This window comes from Macaca fascicularis, chromosome 1 (assembly GCF_037993035.2).
Source record: "Macaca fascicularis isolate 582-1 chromosome 1, T2T-MFA8v1.1".
Classification (NCBI taxonomy): domain Eukaryota; kingdom Metazoa; phylum Chordata; class Mammalia; order Primates; family Cercopithecidae; genus Macaca; species Macaca fascicularis.
Window position 1 is genome coordinate 4,696,499 of NC_088375.1, and position 20,549 is coordinate 4,717,047.

The following is a 20,549-nucleotide window of genomic DNA, read 5'->3' on the forward strand; positions in this document are numbered from 1 at the left end:
AAATTTCTGTTTTTTAAGCCACCTGGTCTGTGGTATGTTGTTAGGATCACCTGAGCTGACGAATAACATGTATGCTGGAAACATACATGTTAAGCAAATGGATGGCAGATGGTGGGAATCTAATTTCTTAATCTTGAGGTAGGAGATTACAGCTAAGCAAGGAAGGAGTCCAGAATGATTAATGTGGTCATAAATTAGGGTTGAAGCCATGTGTATAAATTCACATTTAGCTTAATCTAAATACAGATAGTTAAATATGGAAAAATTTCTAGATATGTGTGTGTATATGCTTGGATTAGGACACGCATATATGTTTCCTTGCTCTGACAGCTGAGAGAGGAAAACAGCCAAACAGCAATAGGCACACTTAGTGCCCCGATCTTGATTTCCAATACCACTCTCTAATACAAGAACCAAAAGGGTCCAGAGCTCGTAGGAGAAACGTCTGATTCTAGGACTGGGAATGGAAGATGGTGCAGGGGCTATGACGCAGGAAATATACAGGATTAGTTTGGAGCATCTTATAGTGCCAGTAAGAAAGAAAGTGTTAACAACAAAGAAAACAACAAAACAACCAAACAACAAAACCCCACTATGATGAGACAATGTCAAAGGGATACAGGAGCTGACTGAAAGAGCTCCCGATAAATAAAGTAGTGTTGGATTATAACCCAAAACATAAAATAAATATTCATGAGTCCATAGTGATATAAATAAATGATTGAATAAGTAAATAAATAAGTCAGGGATAAGACAAGTCTGCCATAATACAAGAATTCCAAAAATATTTATGTAGATACTCCTTTCCTTAAGAAGGTAAAGTATAACTGTACTGAGTGACTTACTTCCAAGGAGAACAACACAGACAGGGAGAAGAAAGAGGAACTTTACAGTAGAGGATCACGATCTCCAGCCAGGTGATGAGCGGCAACATCAGCAGTGACACATCATATGATTGTATGCACCCCTGATTACGTGTGATGGGAATGCCACTTTCCTTCTGTGGTCTTCCTGCCTGAAACACCTAACTCCAATCTGATTATGAGAAAAATGTCAGATGAATCCCAATGGATTGACATTTTACAAAGTATCTGACAAGCAATCCTCAACATTTTCAAGGGCATCAAAAGCCATGAAGTCTAGAAACTGTCACAATTAAGAATGTAAAGAGACAAGACAACTAAATATAATTTGCTATTCCTGGTGGGATTCTGGAATACAAAATGAACATTAGCTGAGGAAATGTGAATAAAATATGGACTTCTATTAATAACAGTGTATCAATATTGGTTCAGTAATTATGACAAATATACAAGAGTAAGATATTTATAATAGAGAAAACTAGGTGTGGGATAAATACGAACTCCTTGTACTATCTTTGTAATAATCCTGTAAAACTGAAACTGTTCTAAAAGTAAAAGTTTTTTGAAAAGTGAATGAATACAAGGTGAAGACATAGAAACCTTATATTTAAAAAAACTCTTCCAAAATGCTTAGATATGAGATAAAAGGAACATGGTATTGCCATCAGTATTTCAAGTGCAGATAATAGCTGGATATTTGTGTGCTCCTTTATTTGTTAAACATAGTGAAAAGAGGAATATTTAACTGTCCCACATTGGTTTTACATTCTACTATGGTTACCACGTTAAATAAAAAATAAGCAAGCTTATATACAGAGTCAAAAATAAAACTTTAGAAAGAAAGGAAAAAAATACGCATGAAATATCTCCAGGTCATAGAAAGCTATAAAAGTGAAACACAAAATGTGTTAAATAACCAAGTAAAATGTCTGAAAATAACTGATATGAAGAACTCAGTGAGTGGGTTTAATACCATATTAGAAATAATTTTCCAGGTGCAGTGGCTCCCACCTGTAATCCCAGTGCTTTGGGAGGCTGAGATGGGTGGATCACTTGAGCCCAGAGGTTTGAGACTAGCCTGGGCAATGTGGCAAGACCTGGTCTTTACAAAAAATACAAAAATTAGTCAAGTGTGGTGGTGTGTGTCTGTAGCCCCAGCTACGTGGGAGGCTCACTTGAGCCCAGGAGGTTGAGGCTGCAGTGAGCCATGATTGCGCCACTGCACTGCAGCCTGGGTGACAAAGTGAGACCTTGTCTCAAAATAAATAAAAAATTTCAAAAAGAAATTATTTTAGCAATCTAGAAGTTGGTCAGAAGAAATATCTGAGCCAAACACGGCACAGAGAGATAAAAAGAGGGAATATATTGATAAGAGGGTAAACGTCATGGCAGATGAATCAGATGGGTCTAATATATGTTGAAATGGGATTTCAGGAGATAGAATAAGAACATGTTTATTTGGAATCCCAGAGGAAAGGGAGAAAAATGATGAAGCACAGACAATATTTGAAAAGACATGACTAATAATTTTCAGAAGATTGTGAAAACCCCAATCCACAGATTCATAAAGTCAAATAATTCCAAGTAAATATATTTGTTTTAATTCACATTTAGATACATCATAGTAAAACTGCAGAAAACAAAAGACAAAGAGAAAAATCTCAAAAGCAGCCAGAGGAGAAAAGATGGATTGCTTACTTACTCAACACCTCTTGTAAGCTGTAGTACCCTACTTTTTAATCGAGCCAATTCGGGCAACACACTTCACACATTTATAACCTGACAGAATCTCACACTGACTCTAGCATCATCAACTCAAGCATCATTTTCCCTTCTCTGTCAAGGCCTGTCTATCCCTGCATCTCGGCTGCCTGTGGAAACCTATTCTGCATTTAGAGATGCACAACCTGGAAGTACTAGGAGTTAACAAGCCAGGGCAAACCTCTGACTAATGGAGGACGGGAAGCTTTCTTCTCCTCTGTGAGGCAACTCTGAGGCATTTTCTGTTCTTCCGTTGGACAATTTAAAAACACATTCCACATGGCTTCTTGGAGGGGCTCAGCGAGATTGTGCTCTAGTGGTCCACGGCAGTGATAGCCAAAAAATTGTATCTCCCTCCTTTCCTGGCACGCCTTTCCTGGTCTTCCACTCTTATTCCTGGCATCACCTCCAAAAATAAACTACAAGCACGCTTCTGAGGAGCCCGGGTTAAGACAGTTTCGAAGGAGTAACAGGCAGAAAGATGGTTTCCTAACAGCAACAGTGGAAGTAAGGAGCTGGTGAAACAGTATCTGATGAAACTGAAGAGAGTTGCCAGTTAGAAAGAATATACAACAGGCATTAGAAAGAATATACAACAGGCAGAACAAATATAAAGCAAATCTAAGAATATATTGTGTCAATATTAGATGAAAACGAACTTAATGCTCTAATTAAAGACATATAATGCCAGTCAAGATAAAAAACAGAAACAAAAACTCAACTTTAGAGTGTTTATAAGACACGTATTAAAAATATGTCTGGTTTGAGTTGGTGTTTGGAAAAAACTGTAAGGATACAGGAAGCTGAAAGTGAAAGCAGGAAAAATGTACACCCACATACAAATATTCACCCCCCCAAATCTGGTTTAGCTATATCAGAAAAACACATTGTAAAACAAAGCATTTCTAAAGATAAAGGTGGTCATCACTTCATTTCATCATTGTGGATGACTGGATCAAAACTGTAGTTTCAAAATAATTCCTTCAAACTGCTTGTGTGAAACAAAAGCCCTGATTTGGTGATGGCAGCCATCTTGGAGGCAGTGACACCTAATTAGAGACCAAAAACATGAGTAGAAGTTACCGAGATGAAGAAAACGGATGGCCGGTTGGTATGCAGGGAACAGCATAAGCCAAGCAGATGCATGAAACAGCAGGTGTGTGTGAGGAGATAGAAGAGTCCAGTGGCCGGAGGGAAGACATCTGTAGAGGACTGAGGCCAGAGAAGAGGGGCAGAGGCAGATAAGGTTTTGTATGTCACATTAAGAGCCTAAGAGTTAAGAGTCTATGCTGTTGCTAATGGAGAGCCATAAAAAGGATTGAATAAAATCACATCATCATGGATAAATGTGCAGATGAAAAGAAAGTAAAGTATTACGAATGCACTAAATAACATTAAAAGGTGCATATTCACTTAAAATGATTAGAAATTAAGCCAATAGTCATACTTAAAGTGTTTAATTATCATTAATTTATTTTATTTCCTCTAAAGTTGATTACCAGATGAAACAATTGGTTGTGTATCCTTCTGATTTATCAATCCTTCCTTGGGAATTTGATTATCATGAGATAGGATAACAAGCTATTAAAAAATCAGATAGCTCTTGACTCATTAAAACGTAAACAGTCCCATAGGAAATTAACAGTCAGCTAATTCTTCATTTTAGATTTTTTTAATACATTTTAATTGTAACAGAAGACAAAATTGAAATCTTGAAAGAGGTAAATTTGTAACAAAAAGAAAGGATTTATCCACGGTGTTGCATCTTTAGAAAATTCATTTATCTCCAAGTGATAAAGGATTCAACAAGTGATGAGACATTTTTGAAAGAAGGCTTTGATATGGATGCTCAAAGAACATCTCTAAAGCATCTTAATGTTCAGCCCCTTCATGAATGAGGAGGTTAATAGAAAATATACCCTATACACCAATAACAGAGAAGCAGATCACCAAATCATGAGTGAACTCCCATTCACAATTGCTACAAAGAGAATAAAATATCTAGGAACACAACTTACAAGGGACGTGAAGGACCTTCAAGAACTACAAACCACTGCTCAAAGAAATAAGAAGACGCAAACAAATGGAAAAAAAATGCCATGCTTATGGATAGGAAAAATCAATGTCGTGAAAATGGTCATACCGCCAGAAGTAATTTATAGATTCAGCGCTATTCCCATCAAGCTACCATTGACTTTCTTCACAGAACTAGAGAAAAACTACTTTAACTTTCATATGGAACCAAAACAGAGCCTGAATGACCAAGACGATCCTAAGCAAAAAGAACAAAGCTAGAGGCATCATGCTACCTGACTTGAAACTACACTACAAGGCTACAGTAACCAAAACAGCATGGTACTGGTAACGAAACGGATATATAGACCAATGGAACAGAACAGAGGCCTCAGAAATAACGCCACACATTTACAACCATCTGATCTTCAACAAATCTGACAAAAACAAGCAATGGGGAAAGGATCCCCTATTTAATAAATGATGCCGGGAAAACTGGCTAGCACTATTCAGAAAACAGAAACTGGACCCCTTCCTTAAACCTCATACAAAAATTAACTCAAGATGGATTAAAGACTTAAATGTAAAACCTGAAACCATAAAAACCCTAGAAGAAAACCTAGGCAATACCATTCAGGATATAGGCATGGGCAAAGACTTCATGACTAAAACACCAAAAGCAATTGCAACAAAAGACAAAATTGACAAATGGGATCTAATTACACTAAAGAGCTTCTGCACAGCAAAAGAAACTATCATCAGAGTGAAAAGGCAACCTACAGAATGGGAGAAAATTTTTGCAATCTATCCATCTGACAAAAGTCTAATATCCAGAGTCTACAAGGAACTTAAACAAATTTACAATAAAAAAAACCAACTTCATCAAAAAGTGGGCAAAGGATATGAACAGGCACTTCTCAAAAGAAGACATTTATGCAACCAGCAAACACATGAAAAAAAGCTCATCATCACTGGTCATTAGAGAAATGCAAATCAAAACCATAATGAGATACTCTCTCGCACCAGTTAGAATGGCCATCACTAAAAAGTCTGGAAACAACAGATGCTAGTGAGGATGCAGAGAAATAGGAATGTTTTTACACTGTTGGTGGGAGTATAAATTAGTTCAACCATTGTGGAAGGCACTGTGGCGATTTCTCAAGGATCTAGAGCTAGAAATACCATTTGACCCAGCAATCCCATTACTGGGGATATACCCAAAGGATTATAAATCATTCTACTATAGACACATGCACACGTATGTTTATTGCAGCACTATTCACAATAGCAAAGACTTGGAACCAACCCAAATGCCCATCAATGATAGACTGGATAAAGAAAATGTGGCACATATACACCATGGAATGCTATGCAGTCATAAAAAAGGATGAGTTCATGTCCTTTGCAGGGACATGGATTAAACTGGAAACCATCATCTTCAGCAAACTAACACAGGAACAGAAAACCAAACACTGCATGTTCTTACTCATAAGTGGGAGTTGAACAATGAGAACACATGAACACAGGGAGGGGAACATCACACATCAGGGCCTGTCGAGGGATGGGGGGAAAGGGGAGGGAGAGCATTTGGCCAAGTACCTAATGCATACGGGGTTTAAAACCTAGATGACGGGTTGATAGGTGCAGCAAACTACTGTGGCACATGTATACCTATGTAACAAACGTACACATTCTGTACGTGTATCCCATAACTTAGGGTAAAATTAAAAAATAAAGAAAAAAGAAAATATGAAGAATGTTCAATTGGAGTTCGAAATAAAGGTTTACTATTGTAGAGATGGAGCATAAGTTCAAAACCACTATAACGGCTAAACTAAAAGGTATCATGCAAATGTATTTAGTTAGGTGTGGGCAGCTTAAAATCCTGTCTATTGATTATAAATTATTCACAGTCCCTACAAAAGAAAGACAGCATTCTGTTCTTACTATGACGATACCAATGTTTCCACTTACTATTGAAGGTTCTTCTGCACTCCCGAGCAACTCATCAGGATCAGCATTTTCTGGATCATATACCCACACACTGATAACCTAGAAAATAAAATTTGTTTGCAATTCTTTACATTTTATACAGATTTCATTTTTAATTGTGGCAAAACATAACCATAAACACATTTTTTATTTAAAAATTTTTGATTATCTCACTTTTAAAAATAAAAAGCAAAAGTGCTTTACATAGGTAAAGGATGTCAACTGAAGGACATATGAAGGAAGAATTAATACAATGCCTGTACACCCCTTAAGTATGTAATGTTGAAATGTCATATGAACGCTTACGGGTATTTTTTGAGACGGAGTTTTGCTCTTGTTGCTCAGGCTGGAGTGCAATGGCGGTATCTCGGCTCACTGCAACCTCTGCCTCCCAGTTCAGGTGATTCTCCTGCCTCAGCCTTCCTAGTAGCTGGGATTACAGGTGCCTGCTACCACGCCTGGCTAATTTTTTGTATTTTTAGTAGAGACAGAGTTTCACCATGTTGGCCAGGCTGGTCTCAAACTCCTGACCTCAGGTGATCTACCTGCCTTGGCCTCCCAAACTTCTGGGATTATAGGCATGAGCTACCGTGCCTGGCCTATTTTTCTGTTTCTTTTCTTTTCTTTTTTTTGAGACAGAGTCTTGCTCTGTCGCCCAGGCTGGAGTGTAGTAGTGCAATCTCAGCTCACTGCAACCTCTGCCTCCTGGGTTCAAGCAATTCTCCTGCCTCAGCCTCCCGAGTAGCTGGGATTACAGGCACCCACCACCATGCCTGGCTAATTTTTGTATTTTTAGTAGAGACGGGGTTTCACCATGTTGGCCAAGCTGGTCTTGAACTCCTGACCTCAGGTGACTCGCCTGCCTTGGCCTCCCAAAGTGCTGGGATTACAGACGTGAGCCACCGCGCCTAGCCTATCTTTCTTTATAGCCATAAATAGACACGGCAACCTCACCCCCACTCACATACATTTTATAAAAATGAAATCACCCTATACATGTTATTTGTAACTTAACATTTGTGACTTGATGCAAGGCCAGTTCAATAGATACAGAACTGTTTTCTTATTTTTTCTTGGGTATTTATTCATATACTTAAAAATTATATTAAAAATACAGCAAAAGCTGACTCTCTCACCCTGTACTCCATCACTCAATTCCCATCAATCCATCTGCACTCCATAGGTATTATTAGTAACTTCTTGCTTAGATTCCTATAAAATGTTTGCGTATAACCAACAGATATATTATTTTCATCCCTTTTACAAAATGCTAGGATGCTAAACATATTTTTTCTGAATCTTTTGTTCATCATCTAAAGTTATTTTAGATATCTTTACATATTTCACTGATTTTTCAGTTGGATATTATTCTAAGTTATGGAGGAACCACAATTTATTTAACCAGTAACCTACTGATAAACGTTGGTTTCTCCCTTGCCATTATAATCAATCAAGGCGACAATGAGCAACTTTGTACAACTTTGAGCATATTGTTAGGGCACATGCCTAAAAGCGTAATTGTTGAGTCACGGGGTAAATACATTGTAATTTTCATAGATACTGATAAATTGCTCTCCACAGCAGTTGTACCAATAGGGTCTCTCAGTAGTGATGTATGAGAGTTCTTCTTCCCTCATGTTCTTTCCCAACATCAGGTTTTGTCATATGTTCAATTATTGCCAGTCTGATGGGTGAAAAATGGTACTGTGGTATCGTTATTTAAAAATTTTTATTTATTTATTATTTTTTGAGATGGAGTTTTGCTCTGTCGCCCAGGCTGGAGTGCAATGGTGCAATCTCACCTCACTGCAACCTCCACCTCCCAGGTTCAAGCGATTTTCCAGCCTCAGCTTCCCGAGTCGCTGGGATTACAGGTGCCCACCACCATGCTTGGCTAATTTTTGTATTTTTAGTAGAGACAGGGTTTCGCCATGTTGGTCAGGCTGGTTTCGAACTCCTGACCTCAGGTGATCTGCCTGCCGCGGCCTCCCAAAGTGCTGGGATTACAGGCACAAGCCACCACACCCAGCCTGGTACTGCAGTATAGTTTAAATCTGCACATCTCGTATTTTGAGAAAGTTTGAGCTTCTTTCTGTATGTTCAAGTTCCACTTGTATTTCATTTGCTCATTTGTTGTTGTTGTTGTTGGATTTTTTCTCTTTTAACGGTTTATTTGAATTTTTTTTTACATATTAAGAAGACATTGATTTGTTTACTTTAATCAGTTGTATTTTTCCACCTGTATTCCATTTTCTTTGGAGTTTATGATAATTTTTGGCCATGTTATCTGTCATTTACTTATCTTCTAGCTTTATGGAGTAAAAATTATCATATATTTTGGTTTGTCTTCTGCATTTTGTGATATAGTTAGAAAGGTCTCCAATTATCAGGTTGTAAGAGAATTCTTCCAGGTTTTCTTTGTTACTGGATTTACTGTATTTACATATTCAATGTAAAATTATTTCAAATTTATTTTGGTGTACTATGTAAGGTATGATTCCAATCTTTGCTTTTTATTAAGTATGACTACCCAGTTATCCCAATATCATTTATTGACTAGTCCATCTTCTCCCCAGGGATTTGAGATGCTACTGTCATTGCTTAGTAAAGATCTAACTGTATTTTGGTTATTTCTGGATTCATATGCTTTTCTATTCATCTTGACTGCCTTTTCAAGAGTTAGTATCTCACACGTTAAACATGAAGGCTTCACCATGTATTTGAATGCCTGCCATGACCAGAACCCTATCCCTGTTCTTATTCAGTGTTTTTCTGAACACTGTTTGTTTTTCTTTAATCCATAGGAATTCTAGAAACATCTTGTCTAGTTCTGAAAAAGTATATTTTTTTCATTAAGATGGCATTGCATTGATAAATTCAGGAAAATTCATATCTTTATGTTGTAGAGCACATTTATTAAGGAAATAGTGTGCCTTTCCTTCAGGAGAGTTCTACAGTTTTGTCATATAGGTGTCATGCATATTATTAAGTAAAATTCCCATGTGAGACATTGACAAATGGAGAGAATTCTCTTTGCTTTGGTACTCTTTCAGATTCAAATCAGATACACCAGCTTACACATTCGTCAAAAGTTCAACTGGTTTCACCTCATCCCAGCCAAGTCTATCCATCCATCATTGGCCAGTTTGCTTTTCTGTCCTACCTCCAACCTTAGCAAGTGGTCCTAAGTATGAAAGCATTCTCTGGCTTTTGTTCACCTAGCAAGGACTCATTCTTCTGGAATGTAACACCTTTAGATTTCATTTTACTCACAGCGCTTTGAGTCTGAAGGATTTTAAAATTTTATCATGTGATTTCTTTTTAAAGCAGGAGTGAAGGTGTTTTGTGTCCTTTACTATTTTCCTGGAGGTCTTAATTATTTAGTTTAAACGATTGGTTTCTTTTTTGACCCATGGATACAGAAATGTTTAAATTCCCCAACATGGGGATTTTCTAGGTAATTATGTTACTGATCCTTTTTGTTTGTTTGTTTTTGTTACTGATTTCACACGCCTGAATATAAATCAAAACCCAGCAAGGTCATGGAAATGGGTTTTGCAATCACTTCCGCCTGGGCTCTATGTGTTTGACTGCTTGCAAAGTTATATTTGTATTTATTTCTTGGCTGTAGGTTCTTGAATCTCTTGGGCTGTTAAATTAGGACGTGCACCTGAAATCTGGGTAATCCCTTATCTGTTTACAGCGCCCAAAAGAGGTGTATCATTTCTTTGCAATTATCCTAAGACAGTCAGTAGAGCTTTACCAGTCTCCATTTTACAGACATTTATAAATTTTAAATATTTTATTAATATTATTATTATTATTATTAAGATGGAATCTTGCTCTGCCGCCAGGTGGGAGTGCAGTGGCGCGATCTCGGCTCACTGCAACCTCTGACTCCCTGGTTCAAGTGATTCTCCTGCCTCAGCCTCCTGAGTAGCTGGGACTACAGGCACGTGCCACCACGCCGAGATAATTTTTGTATTTTTAGTACAGACTGGGTTTCACCGTGTTGGCCAGGATGGTCTCGATCTCCTGACCTTGAGATCTGCCTGCCTCGGCCTCCCAAAGTCCTGGGATTACAGGTGTGAGCCACCACTCCCAGCCAAGACATTTTCTAAACCCTAACTTCATATAGGGAGGTTAGTTTCAGCTCCCTTGACTCCCATAGGCTGAAACTTTCATTCCCAGTCCCATAAAATCATTAAAACATCACCCCTTTTCCACTACTTTTAATTATAAAATAAAACATAAAGGAATAATATTCATTTGTATGTTTAGTTGTATGTTTTCTAGAAAGCTCACATTCTGTTCTAATTCAGTCTTGAAACTCTGACTTTGAGTTCCTTAATTATTTCTGACCACCAGGAAATTCCTTTTCTTGCTTTTAAATTCCATATGCACACCTGCACCTGTTTTAATGTAAAGGTCTGTGAGTGTGTGTGCTAGCAGTATACACACATATATTTTCTATAGGCATTTCTATGCGTTTTGAGTGAGAAGGAGGTTATTCTGCATTATTTGAGTCTGTAATATATATTCTACTTCTGTCAGTTCTCCTATATTTTCTATGTATCTTAAAATTCCTTAATTACCGATAATATTATTTCTTGCTTTTGAGCGTTGTTATAGTTGTAACCTCAAAAAATAATTCAGTAATATCAGTGGGATTTGGAGTAGGAGTAGTTATGGGCACTGAGCTCACTCAAAGATAAACACAGTTTATCTTGTTTTACTACTTCTTTTCTTCCAGTAAGTTGCTGCTTTTAGAGACTTATAGTATCTCTATAGAGGTGTAATTTCCAAATACTATTTAACCTTATTTCAGTTTTCAACATTTTGAATATATCTTCCCATCATACTTCTAATCATCCTCTATTCCAGAATTTTGAAACTTTTTGATCCTAGGACCCCCTTCATACTTTTAAAAATTATTATGAATCCTACAAGGCTTTTGTTTTATGTGGTTTAGATCCACCAGTATTTACCACATAACAAATTAAATTTGAGAGCATTTAAAGATAATTTATTTATTTTCAAAACTATGGTACATCTATTATATGTTAATTAACATTTTTATGAAAAATAACTATTTTTAAAAGGAAAAATATTAGTAAGAATGGATGCTTAATATTTTAAAAACCATCTTTAATATTTGTATTAATAAAAGACAGCTGGATAATCATCTCTGCTCCTTCAGGCAAGTTGTTGGTAAAAATTATCTTGGTAGAAGTAAAAGGGGGGAAAATCCATCCTTATGCAGACAGGTGGTTAGAAAAGGGTGAACCTCATGGACCTCCTGAATGGGTCTTATAGAAAGAGACACACCTTGAGTACCACTACTCTAAGCAAATATCATTGCAAAATTAGTTTGAAAAATTCCTCATCTGGTAAATATGGAAGATAAGAGAGAAACAATGTAGTAGTGATACATGAAGGCTATACAAAATTTAAAAAATATTTTACCTGGGTTAAGTTGTTAAAGAAATGTCTGCGTGGAAAAAGAGGAAACATATTTTAGTAAACAGCCCATTAAACGTTAGTTTGAATATTCTACATTCAAGATACATGTTTCTAAACCTTTGCATATTCTCTTTATATTTCATTATAGTACATAAAATTAAAGGCTAAATGTAAAAAACAAAAAATCACATATGTCTATTTATTTATCAATATCGTTATTGATTCTCATTTGTCATCACAGAAGTCTGAGTGGCTTAAATCTGCATGCTTCCTTAACACTGCAAGTTCACAGAATCAAAACTTCATGATTAATCTTCTTCAAAATGTTGATACTGTCATTCTACATAAAAAACCCTACAGTCTTTATATGTTACAATTTATGTCAAACAGAAAATTGTCTTTTAGCATGACAAATCCTTCCCTCACCAGCCCTGAAAGGAGTATCAGGCCAGGCCTGGTGGCTCACACCTGTAATCCCAGCACTTTGGGAGCCCGGAGTGGGAGGACTGCTTGAGCCCGGGAGTTTGAGACCAGCTTGGGACATATAGTGAGACTCTGTCTCTATTTTTAATTATAAAATAAAACAAAAAGGGACTAATATTCACTTGTATGTTTAGTTGTATGTTTTCTAGAAAGTTTTTTTTCACTGTAAAGTTACCTGCATATTTTTAGCATATATCATCTCTGAAAGTCAGTGCCTCGTGACTATGTCCTTCCGTTTGCTGATTACTGCAGTGTCTAGTACATTATTATGCACAAAACAAAATGAAAATGCTTTGGGAATCAGTAAATGAGCATGCAGTGAGTTTCTGAGACTGTACAATGAATATTCTATCTCATGTGTTCAATCCGATACGTTAGAAAGCTGCCGAAAACAGCTACGGTAAATCTTAACAGGTCAACTGTGCCCAGAGTTCCACACAGTCCAAGGCTGATGAAAAAGACCCCGGCTCCAGGGCTGATACCTTCTGCCTTGTGTTATGCTTACTTGTCACAGGCACAGGAAAGAAGAACTGAGTCACCGAGTGAGTTACCAGCGTCTCTGGAAGGAAAATTTGAAGGCAAAAGGAAATACTTGTAGATAATAAAAGAAAGGCTTTGGTATTAATACAGTAACCTCTAGAGAAGGAATCAGTATCAGCTGACATTAAAGTGACAGCCTCAATTTCCATGGAAGACAATATCAGCAGCATTCTGCTGGGTCTTTATCAGTTTTCTTGGCTTTCTTGAGTTAGTGCACAGGCTGAAGTGTAGAGTTGAGAATAAGACTGAAGAGAAAACCCTGGAATGAATTGACATTTAAGGTAAGGACAGATGACAAAAAGCCAAAGAAAAAGACGGGAAAAAAAAACCCATTATGGAAATAGAACATAGTGGTATTAGAGAGTGAAGGAATGAGAGAGTTTCAAAAAGAAAGTGATTCTCAGAATTAAATGTGGTATAGAAATTATTACAGTAAGAGGATCAAAAAAATCCCATTGAATTTGGCAATTACCTTCAGTGACTTTGCCACAGCAGTTTCCGTAGATAGATAGATAGTAGGGGGATACAGTGATGAAACAGAAAAATGTTACAGTGAACTCGGGAAGACTAGTTTCAGCACAACTTCATGGATCTTTTTCCCTTTTTATTCTCTATTCTAATCCTAGAGAGACAGAAAGAAGAAAGCAAGAGAGTTTGGATGCTAACATGATACTTGTTCATGAATTCTTTCTAGCATCAGAACTCTGGTTTAGGGGCAGAGTCAATAGGTGTCGAGAGCCTGGGGAAAGAGGCAGTGCTTAGAAGGGTCCTGTACTCTACAGTATTTATCTTGAAATTCTTAACAAATTTATCTTTGACATTATGTTTTGTAAGCTAAGTGTGATGAGACAATGAAGCATGCGCCGGGGACGTGGGGTTTTGGCATTCATACAGTCCCGCCTTCTGCTGCCTCTCTGCCTCCCTGGGATGGATTATTTACCCTGATTCCCCTCCATGCTCTGGCACCTTGGGTCCTGACCAGCCTTCCCCTCCTTAACCCGTCCCACAAGCTGCTTCTGTCTTTGACCTGGGTGAGGGCCTAGGCTCAGGTGTTGGGGGATTGTCGGGGTAGGGCAAATGCACGCTGCAGTGTCTTGGAGTAAGGCACGGCAGCGGCTGTCCCATACCTGGCTGGCAGCACCATGGCATGATGATGGTGATGATGGCGTGGCTTACTCATCTTGGCAGGAGTAAACCTCTTGCCTCCCCCTAATCCAGGTATCTAGCATGGCCCAGTGTAGAGGCTGCAATACCCTTGGGGGTTGCCCATCTGCCATGGGTTGAGGTGGGAGGCCCATGAAGGGAAGATACATGGCTTGACTACTTCAGATCCCTCCACTGGCTGAGCATGATGTGCAGGTCTATTGAGAAGGGAAATCTGGCGGTTGGTGGGCTGTGCACTACGAGACTGTGCACCTGGCCCACGAGTACGCCACATCCTGAATCACCCACCAGGTGACTAGGAGGGTCTGCACCTGACCCACAAGTAGTCTACATGCTGAACCACCCACCAGGTGACTACAAGGGTCTGTACTTGGCCCACCAGTACTCCACAAGCTGAATCACCCACCAGGTGACTAGGAGGGTCTGCACCTGGTCCATGAGTATTCCTTGTCTAAGGGAGCACGACGTTAAATTGCAAATAAAAAACACCATGAAAGGTAATGAGAGTGACTATAGGAGGAGAAAAAGCTTTAAATTTGATACCTTTAACAGTATTTTCCCCGTGCTTTTTGAGCAAGAGACCCCAACTTTCATTTTACACCAGGACCCACAAATGTATGAGCCAATTTTGGATGTAATGATGCAGAAGTGGCACAAGAGTACAGTAATTACCTCTAGGTAAAAGGATTTTAGGGATTACAAAATTTAGACACTGGCGTGGCATGGTGGCTCCCAGTGCTTTCAGAGGCCAAGGCAGGAGGATTGCTTGAGGCCAAGAGCTTGGGACTAGCTTGGGCAACAAAACGAAACCCTGTCTGTACAGAAAAAAAAAAAAAAAAAAAGTGGAGCACAGTGGTGTGTGCCTGCAGTCCCAGGTATTCAGGAGTTTGAGATGGGAGGAGTGCCTGAGCCCAATAATTTGAGGTTGCATGAGCTATGATTGCACCACTGCACTCCAGCCTGGGTGACAGGACAAGATCCTATTTCAAAAACAAAAACAAAAAATTTAGACACGGATAACGAGATAATTAGTGAACTGAATGAAACATTTAAAAAATAACTAAGAATGAATCACAATAAGACAGAAAGATAGAAAAATACGACAAGATTTTAAGAGTCAGGAAAGACAGAACTAAAAGGTGACACACATTTCTCTTAGGAAAATTTAGAGAGAAAAAAAAAGAATAAAGGAGAACAAATATTTAAAAAGATAGGCCAGGCACAGTCACTCATGCCTGTAATCCCAGCACTTTGGGAGGCTGAGGTGGGTGGATCACCAAAGGTCAGGAGTTCGAGACCAGCCTGGCCAACATGATGAAACCCCATCTCTACTAAAAATACGAAAATTAGCCAGGTATGGTGGCGGGCGCCTGTAATTCCAGCTACTAGGGAGGCTGAGGCAGGAGAATCACTTGAACTCATGAGGCAGAAGTTGCAGTGAGCTGAGATCATGCCACCTTTCTCCAGCCTGGGCGACAGAGCGAGACTCCGTCTCAAAAAAGAAAAAAGACAATGTGAATTTTCGAGAATTGATGAAAGACACCAATATTCAGATTCAGGAACTGTAATACATCTCAAAAGAAATATACAATAGTAAAACACCAAAGATAAGGCAAGATCTTAAAACAACCACAGAGAAAATATAGATTACCTAAAAAGGAAAAACCATTTGAAAGACAGCCGACTTATCAACTGAAGTTGGAGCCAGACACAAGAAAAAATAATTTTAAAGCATTGAGAGAAAATAGCAAGCAACCTAAAATCATATTCCCAGAGAAATGATTTTTCCAGAGTGAGGATAAAATAAAGATATTTTCAGAGGCATGAATACTGAGAAATTTAATCACTCAGAAATCTTCCCTAAAGGAACCCTGAAACGATACACTTCAGGAAGAGCAAGTAATATGAGAAAACATGTCTGAGAATATAAGCACCGTTGAGCAAAGAAATGATAGGTCTGTGGATAAATCCGAATAAATATTGACTGAAAAATGTGCAATTTGAAGGATAAACAACTAGAAAGTACCAAAATGATGGTAAGGAGTAAGCCATAAACCGGGAAGGGAATATTTGGAGGTAAAATTCCTGTTAATTCTAGAGTCTGCAACACCAATTACAATTGCATCAGAAACATAAAATACTTTAAAATAAATATAACAGAAGATGCATAAGACCGCTCATCTGAAGCCCACATGGTTGTGTCATTTTGCATTCCCACCCGTAATGAAAGACAGTTGTTACTGGTTCATGTCCTCGCCAGAAGTGGGTGTCATCAGTGTTTTTCTCCTTCAATATTGTGTTGGCTATTCGGAGTCTTTTGCTTCTCCATATACACTCTAGGATGTGTTTGTTCATATTTATAAAGTAACTTGTTGGGATTTTGATTGGGATTGCACTGAATGTAGAAATCAAGTTGGGAAGAGTTGGAGTGGGGTGGGTATTTCTACTACCACTTGTCAAGATTTAAAAAATACAGTTATAGTAATAAGGATAATGTAGTTTTGTTCAAGTATGGACAAATATGTCAGCTGAACAGAATAGCCAGCCCAGAAAAACACTCATGCATATACGGAAAATTGATACATGAAAGAGAAGATATTCTGGATAAATAGATTATTCATTAAATGAGTATGAGAAAATTAATTATTCATGTAGAAAAAATAAAGAGAATTCCTATTCTAAGTTTGTACAAAAACCGATTCCAGGTGGATTAAAGACCTAATTTTAGAAGGAAAAAAACATATAGAACTTTTAGAAAACAATATAGGAGCCTATCCTTATGATCTTGTAAGTAGGAAAAGATTTCTTAAATAGATTTTAAAAGGCATAAACCCACAAAGGAAAGTATTAATCAATTTATCTACAATACTAAAGACCTTTCTTATCAATAGGAGGCATGGAAAGTAAAACTCTGCATAAACTGGGACAGAATACTTTCAGTATATATATATATATATATATATATATATATACACACACACACACACATATATATGTGATAATGGAGTAGTAATTAAGATATATAATGAAATCCTGTAAATTATTATGAAAATAAAAATACCTCAAAAGTCGATCAAAATACTTATTGAACAGAAAAGAGAAGAAAAATTCCTGCTGAACAGATAAAATATACTCAATGCACCAGTAATCAGTAAAATGCAAATAAAAATACAACGACATAATTTCATACCTAGTAGACTGGAAAAATTAAAAAGTCAGACAATTTTAAGTGTTGGTGAGGATACAGCAAAATGGGAACTTTCACGCACTACCAGTGTGGATATAAAATTGGACAATCTTTCAAAAGTGACTTGGGCATCCCCCAGGAAAGTTGAACAAATGCACATCCTACTTTTAGGCTATTGTACTTTTAGGTCTCTACCTTAGAGAAACTTTCATTTATACGCATTAAATCAGTACTACTTCCCAAACTACAATGCACATATAAATTCCTACAGAATCTTCTTAAAGTGCAGATTATTATCCCATAGGGCTGGAATAAAGCCTGACATTCTTCACTTCTAATAAACTTCCAGGTGATGTCAGTGCTGCTGATCCTCAGATTACATTTTGAGTAGCAAGACACTATGAGGTATGTTCAGGCATTCACAGCATCATTTGTAGTTGCAAATAAATGCATCAGCAGAATGAACAGAGTCATACAATGAAATACCATAGAGCAGTCACAATGAAAGAACTAAAGATTCTTCTTTGACTATGGATAAGTCTCAAAAACATAATTTTTAGAGAAGGAAGCAACTCATGGAAGAATACTTACCATATGATTCAATTTAAATAATGTTCAAGAACTGACAAAACTAAACAATTTATTACAATCAAATATAGTCACTAAACTATAAGAAAAAGGCAAGAAATCATTCATTGTACAGTATTTAGGATAAAATAACGAAAAGACAAAGAACAATATCCAGAATAGTGTCTAACTCTTGGAGGGTGAATAGAGTGTGATTGGTAGGGCATAAAGAGGTGTTGGTAGGGCATAAAGAGGTGTGATGTTCTATTTCTTGATTTGGGTAATACACATGTGGGTACTGATTTCATTACTATCCTTTTAATTCTTTATGTAATCTTTCTAGCCATTAATTATTATTACTTTGTTTTTATTTTTATTTTTTCTAGAGATGGGGTCTTGCTCTGACATGGAGGCTGGAGTGCAGTGGTGCAATCATAGCTCACAGTAGCTTTAAACTCCTGGGCTTAAGCGAACCTCCTACCTCAGCCTTGCAAGTAGTTGGAACTACAGATGCAAGTCATCATGCCTGACAACTTTTTAATGTTTTTTGTAGAGACAGGTCTTGCTGTGTTTCCCAGGATGGTCTTGAACTCCTGGGCTCAAGTGATCCTCCCATCTCAGCCTCCTAAGTAGTTGGGACTACAGATGCAAGTCACCATGCCTAGCAAATTTTCTCTATTTTTTGTAGAGACAAGTCTTGCTGTTTCCCAGGCTGCTCTTGAACTCCTGGGCTCAAGCAATCCTCTCACCATGGCCTCCCAAAACACTGAGATTAAAAGCATGAGCCACCACGCTAGGCCTCATTATTATTCTTTAATTGATATTTTTACAGGTGACAGACTGAAAATTCTTACAATATATATTACAGAAAAACTCTTAGTCCCTACGGAGTTCTCTCTTTTGGACTAACCTTTTGGTTAGTGCTTTTAGACTAGGTGCTTTTCCTTCTGTTCTTACTTACAAGGAGAAAACATATCAAGATCAGGGTAGCCTGGAGGCCCATCTCTTTCAGCCCTAGCTCTTAGGTCTTAATGTGTGTAAATGAAATTGGTAATCCATTCAATGCTTCTTGGCAGATGTCCTAGTTTGGTCTGCTATAACAAAAATACCATAGACTGGGTGGCTTTAACAACAAACCTTTATTTCTCATAGTCTGGAGGCTGCAAAGTCCAAAGATCAAGGTGCTATCTTCTCACCGGGTCCTCGCATGATGGAAGGGAAAAAGGAACTCTTTGGGGTCTCTTCTGTAAGAGCACTAATCCCATTCATAAGGACTGCTCCCTCATGATCTAACCACTTCCCAATGGTGCAACCTCCAGATACCATCATATCAGGGATTAGGTTTCAGCATAAAAATTTGGGGGTAAACAGGGTGGGACACAAACATACAGTCTTATTGCAACAGATTATCTTCTCTGGCGGTTCCCAAGAGCTCTACTTGGGAGAATAGAAAGTAGCCCATTTGGCCAAAGGAGCAGGTCCTTTTTTACAATTCAACTCTACCAGAAATATTTTCTTTTATATATATATATTTATTTATTTATTTTTGAGATGGAGTTTTGCTCTTGTTGCCAAGACTGAAATGCAGTGGCGTGATCTCAGCTCACTGCAACCTCCGCCTCCCAGGTTCAAGTGACTCTCCTCCCTCAGCCTTTCTAATAGCTGGGATTACAGGTGCCTGCCAACACGTATGGCTGATTTTTTTTTTGTATTTTTAATAGAGATGGGGTTTCATCTTGTTCAGGCTGGTCTTGAACTCCTGACTTCAGGTCCACCCGCCCTGGCCTCCCAAAATGCTGGGATTATAGGTGTGAGCCACCGTGCCCGGCCTATTATTTTATTTTATGAGACAGAGTCTCATTCTGTCACCATGCTGGAGTACAGTGGCACAATCATAGCTCACTATAACCTTGACACAGTAACCTCAAATTTCTGGGGTCAAGTGATTCTCCTAACTCAGCCTCCTTTGTAGCTGGGACTACAGGCATGAGCCACTGTGCCTGGCCTCTACCAGGGTTTGTTATCCCCAAACTTGCCCTTGTCTATTTCTCAACTGGTTCAGAACCCATAGAGGAAAAGCTGGTGATTGGTATTTCTGAAACTGCCAACAAGGACAGAAGCCTGCCAGTTTCATGAGTGGCAGAGACTCGATCCTCCCTGCTTCTCAATAAGACTCTGGGAAAGTGGCAGTGAGTGAGAGGCGGCTGGGTTAATGTGTACTCCCGTGGGGCTTGCTGAAACCGAGGTATTATTCGGACTTACAATCTAGCTCAGGATGTCCAATCCAAAAATTCCACATAAACTGCAGAACCATCCGACTTCAAGGGACTATGTGGACCAGGACAATAAAACTATCAACAACAACCATGCTTTACTGAAGACATGAGTATTCTGATTGGTTCTGCCTGGATCGTGTATGTGCCAATCCTCAACTAATAACTGTAACCAAGGAAATGTGGGTTTGTAGAGTTAGACCATATACATCACATGAAATTAACAATACTATCACAGAATAG

The 20,549-nt window shown here is 38.1% G+C and overlaps 1 protein-coding gene across 7 annotated transcripts in view; it reads right to left on the minus strand.

The window, feature by feature from the left end:
- CATSPERE (catsper channel auxiliary subunit epsilon) overlaps positions 1–20,549 on the minus strand; it is a 176,470-nt gene that overhangs the window by 136,007 nt on the left and 19,914 nt on the right. For 5 of the 7 annotated variants that reach the window (XM_074034338.1, XM_045391001.2, XM_005539623.4 and 2 more), the window contains 2 exons: positions 12,096–12,120; positions 6,612–6,689 (listed from right to left, as the gene is read on the minus strand). Coding sequence is in view for 3 of the 7 variants with exons in the window: in XM_045391001.2 (XP_045246936.2) it covers positions 6,612–6,689; positions 12,096–12,120 (103 nt within the window). In the remaining 4 variants the exon portion in view is untranslated. The remainder of the gene's footprint in view (positions 1–6,611; positions 6,690–12,095; positions 12,121–20,549) is intronic. The other 2 variants (XM_074034382.1, XM_074034286.1) reach the window with 1 other exon arrangement.